The sequence below is a fragment of the Nanorana parkeri genome, unplaced genomic scaffold (genome assembly GCF_000935625.1).
Source record: "Nanorana parkeri isolate BGI_ZX_2015 unplaced genomic scaffold, ASM93562v1 scaffold92, whole genome shotgun sequence".
In the NCBI taxonomy this organism is placed as follows: domain Eukaryota; kingdom Metazoa; phylum Chordata; class Amphibia; order Anura; family Dicroglossidae; genus Nanorana; species Nanorana parkeri.
In genome coordinates this window covers 2,470,819-2,475,456 of record NW_017306360.1, presented here as the reverse complement: position 1 = coordinate 2,475,456, position 4,638 = coordinate 2,470,819, and the positions used below count along the sequence as shown (strand labels likewise).

At 41.9% G+C, this 4,638-nt stretch overlaps 1 protein-coding gene across 1 annotated transcript in view; it reads left to right on the top strand.

Moving 5' to 3' along the window:
* Positions 1 to 31: 31 nt before the first annotated feature.
* The window catches only part of LOC108783872 (sterol 26-hydroxylase, mitochondrial-like), a 29,264-nt gene continuing 24,657 nt past the window's right edge, over positions 32 to 4,638 (top strand). Inside the window, exon 1 of the mRNA XM_018552563.1 lies at positions 32 to 304. Coding sequence (XP_018408065.1) covers positions 32 to 304 — 273 coding nt within the window. The remainder of the gene's footprint in view (positions 305 to 4,638) is intronic.

Here is a 4,638-nt window from a genome sequence, read left to right as displayed (position 1 = left end):
GAGCGGAGGGGGGGGGGCACAGCACAGAGAAATGACTGAAGTAGGGGGGATACAGCTTAGAGCAGTGAGCACAGTAGGTGGGGGACAGCCCAGAGAGGTGAGTGGAGTGGGGGGGACACAGGCCAGAGAGGTGAGTGGAGTGGGGGGGACACAGCACAGAGCAGTAAGCGGAGCCGCAACCGCCCAGATAGCGGAGGACGACAAAAAGTTTAAGACGTACGACGATTTGCCTGGACCGTCCCTGCTCACCAGCCTCTACTGGTTCTTCATCAGAGGATACCTGCTCTATACACATGAATTACAGGTATGATTTACATGACAGGCGAAGGGGCCCATTCACTAAAGACGTAGAGGCCGTTCACCCAGCGAAGTGAATGTTGGTAAATGGAACTTGTCTTCCCTTTGAATACCCAATTACGGGGAAGGGAAATTCAATTTAATTGCACTTTGCTAGAATATGATTGGGTGGTCAAAGTGGGAACAGCTTCACTGACATTCACTTAGCTAGGTCAGCAACCTCTGTGCCAGATCCTTCTGTTCTTCCACAACGATCCCTCTTTTAAATCTTATGGATCAAAGTGTTTATATTCTTTTAACTTGGCTGGATGCACGCTTTGCCATTTTTGTGTGCTGCATTAATGCGCGCACATTACCAGGCGTAGTGTCACATGCTGACGTGTGTAGCTGAATGGGCTGACAATGCACAAAAACATTTAAAAAAAAGAAAATGCCCCATTTTTTCCAATACCGCGCACCAGAACGCATTGCAGGGTGTTATCATGCATTGTGGTGCATCAGAGCTGCGATGGCTTAGTGCAGGGATGGGCAACTCCGGACCTTCAGCTGTTGTGGAACTACAAGTCCCATGAGGCAGTGCAAGACTGATAGTTACAGGCATGACTCCCAGATGCATGTTAGGATTTGTAGTTTGAGGGCTGGCGTTGCCCACCCCGGCCATAATGTGTTGGGGTGCCATTCAGAATTATTTACACTGCAGTACACTGGCGCACGTAACATACTTTAACGTGTTTTGTTGCAAGTTCTCTGTGGCGAAGGCGAGTTTCAGCTATGGCAAGGCTGTGATACACAGACGTCATTATACTGCGTTGTACAAGTTTACCATTGTTGCTACTTTATATAAAATGTCTTACAGAATAGATATCGTTTGCCACAAAGCATTATTTTGTCCCCATCTCCAACGACTCCCTTATCTGATTCTTTCATCAACTAACAGAACCTCATAATCAATAAATTGTTATTATTATTTGTATTGGTATTATTATTAGTAGTAGTAGCAGCAATAGTAGTGATGGTAGTAATAATAAATAAATTATTATTAGTATTATTATTATTATTAGTAGTAGTAATACTTTTTTTTATATTATTATTAGTAGTAGTAATAGCAGCAGCAGCAGCAGCAATAGTAGTAGTGGTAGTAATGTATTATTGTTATTAGTAGTAGTAGAGGTAGTAGTAATAATTTAAAGTGTCTATGAAGTGTCTATTCTATATTTTATTCTATGAAGTGTCTTCTATATTCTATTCTGTAAAGTATCTATTCTATATTCTATTCTATATTCTATTATATATTCTATTCTATGAAGTATCTATTCTATATTCTATTCTATAAAATGTATATTCTATATTCTATTCTATAAAGTATCTATTCTATATTCTATTCTATGAAGTATCTATTCTATATTCTATTCTATATTCTTTTCTACAAATTGTCTATTCTATATTATATTCTGTGAAGTATCTATTCTATTTTATGAAGTGTCGTCTATATTCTATTCTATAAAGTATCTATTCTATATTCTATAAAGCAGTCCACTGACCAGCACAGATCCCGCACTGACCAGCACAGATCCCACACTGACCAGCCGAGAGCCCGCACTGACCAACTGACAGTCGGCATTGGCCACCTGAGAGCCTAATTAGGGAGCCACCTCTGCTGCACCCACACGCACCCGTGAAACTCTCTGGACCCCTGGTGAGAGCCCGCACAACCCTCCTGAGACCCTTTAGACATCAGGTGGAGAACCCAGAGCAACAGAGTATGTAGTTTCATATTATTCTGCATTGCTGTGTAATGTATTGATGGGAATTGTAGTTCTCTATAGCCAATGAAATTCTGCAATGCTGTACAATGTATTTCTGAGATTTATAGTCCTCTATAGCGGGTGGTATTCTGCATTGCTGTATAATGTATTGCTTGGAATTGTAGTTCTCTATAGCCAATGCCATTCTGCAATGATGTACAATGTATTTCTGAGATTTATAGTCCTCTATAGCTGGTGGTATTATTCTGCATTGCTGTATAATGTGCTGAGATTTGTAGTCCCTCTAGAGCTTGGAGTTAGTGGCAGAACTACCAGGGTCGCAGCAGTCGTACACGTGCACAGCACTGACTAGGGATCCATCCACTACCAGTGTGCTATAATTTTCCTCATCCCATATATTTCTCTACCGCGTTACTTCCAGGTGCGCATGTCATGAAAAAAGGGGGTCATGAAAACAGCTGATTTGGATGACTCGGCCCCAATGGAAGTGACACAGTCGAGAAAAATTATAGAACACTGACTTTGACACTGTCCGGCGCCTCCCACTAACCTCCCACAGCTCACACACTGGGTGAGAGTGCCTAAGTAGTGGACATGGAGTGGAGTAAGGCCAGAACCATGTAGGGAGCCCAGTGGGAGGAGAGCACCATCCCCCAGCCAATCACCCCTTTCATGGACTTACTAGGAGTCCTCACATCACCCGACTATCAACACTACCGTTACATGGATGGCAAAAGTGGCAGACAGAAGCGGGGAAGAGGCAGAGCAGGAGGGGGGCCAAGTTGCTGCACCATGGGCCTCTGGGTTGTACTTGCCCCCTGGGCTAAAAGTTGCCAGTCAGCCCCTGCTATAAAGTGTCTATTCTATATTTTATTCTATGAAGTATCTATTCTATATTCTATTCTATAAAGTATCTATTCTATATTCTATTCTATAAAGTATCTATTCTATATTCTATTCTATAAAGTATCTATTCTATATTCTATTCTATAAAGTATCTATTCTATATTCTATTCTATAAAGTGTCTATTCTATATTCTATTCTATAAATTGTCTATTTTCTATTCTATAAAGTGTCTATTCTATATTCTATAAAGTGTCTATTCTATATTCTATAAAGTGTCTATTCTATATTCTATAAAGTGTCTATTCTATATTCTATTCTATAAATTGTCTATTTTCTATTCTATAAAGTATCTATTCTATATTCTATAACGTGTCTATACTAAAATGGACTTCGCAAAAGAACAAAACAATAAACAATCAATTTTTATGATGAAGGAGCAGTAGGGCGGCTGTGGTAATTTTTTTCTATGTCTTGGTGATATTTTATAGCCGTTGATGATCATTCCGACAGCACCAGCTCCTTCTTGGCTCGAGTACAATAACCTGAGAAAGTGACTTTGATGTCACAAAATGGATTTGATTTTGAGCAATAAAATATTTATTTGTCTTTCAAATGATCTCCACTTTATTTAAAGTGTGAGTCTGAGCAAAGTATATCTCTGCAATGCATTAACATTTCCCAATGTTTTGTCCTGGGAACCTGGGATGCTCTGGCTGGAAAGGGGGGTCACATGACCCAAAAAAGATGCCGCCTGAAGCAACAGCCTCAGACTGCTTCATTAAAGGGACTGCCCTGGTGCTGATGTTGCGTGCAAATGGATGGGGCTGATGACACACCACAACATCCAAAAAATTAATATGTGCTACTTTTGGCAACGCAGCACCAGTGGGCTGTTGAGAGTTGAGCTTTAAAGGAGAACTCCAGGCTGAAACAATCTTAACCCTTGCAATGGGGCTACCCCCGCACTGCCAGGGTTAGGGGCTCGCTTTTGTCTAAGGTGAAAAATAAAAATAGATATACTTACCCAAACCACGGCCCTTCATGGCTGCTAGACTGGTCCCCGCAACCTCTCTCCTGTTACTCTCCAGCAATGGAATATCCCTCGTTGTCCTCACATCCAATACACTGTATTAGAGGTGATGATGCACAGGACCTTAGACTGCTGTAGCAGAGGGGAAGAGAGGCTGCAGGTACCGGTCTGGCAGCCAGGCATGTCTGCAGTTTGGGTGAGCATATATTTTTTATTTTACACCCTAGATAAAAACGAGCACTTAACCTCGCAGTAGCCCCATTATTTCTGCCCGGAGTTCTTCTTTAAAGCTGAACTTCCAATAGCCCAGAAGGGTATTGATTATTTTCAATAACCAATATGGGTTTATTGGGGTAAAGATTTTAACTTGAATTAACCCTTGCAGTGGGGCTCCCCCAGCACTGCAAGGGTATTTATGCCCATCGCCTAGGGTACCCATGACAAGCACTTTTACTTACTTGATCCCCCACTCCCCCAGCAGCTGGCACTCTCCTCTTCTCCCTGATGCTCTGGGTCATGGGAAGTTCCTTGGCATCTTCATGCAGAATGCAGGGCTATTGGCCCTGCATTGTACTTGATGACATCACAGTGCCTTTGACCACCAGAGCATCAAGGAGGAAAGGCTGCCGGGACCCAGTCTTACTGTATGGGGACAGTAGATCAGGTAATTAAAAGTGATTGTTTCAGTTCAGTGCTCA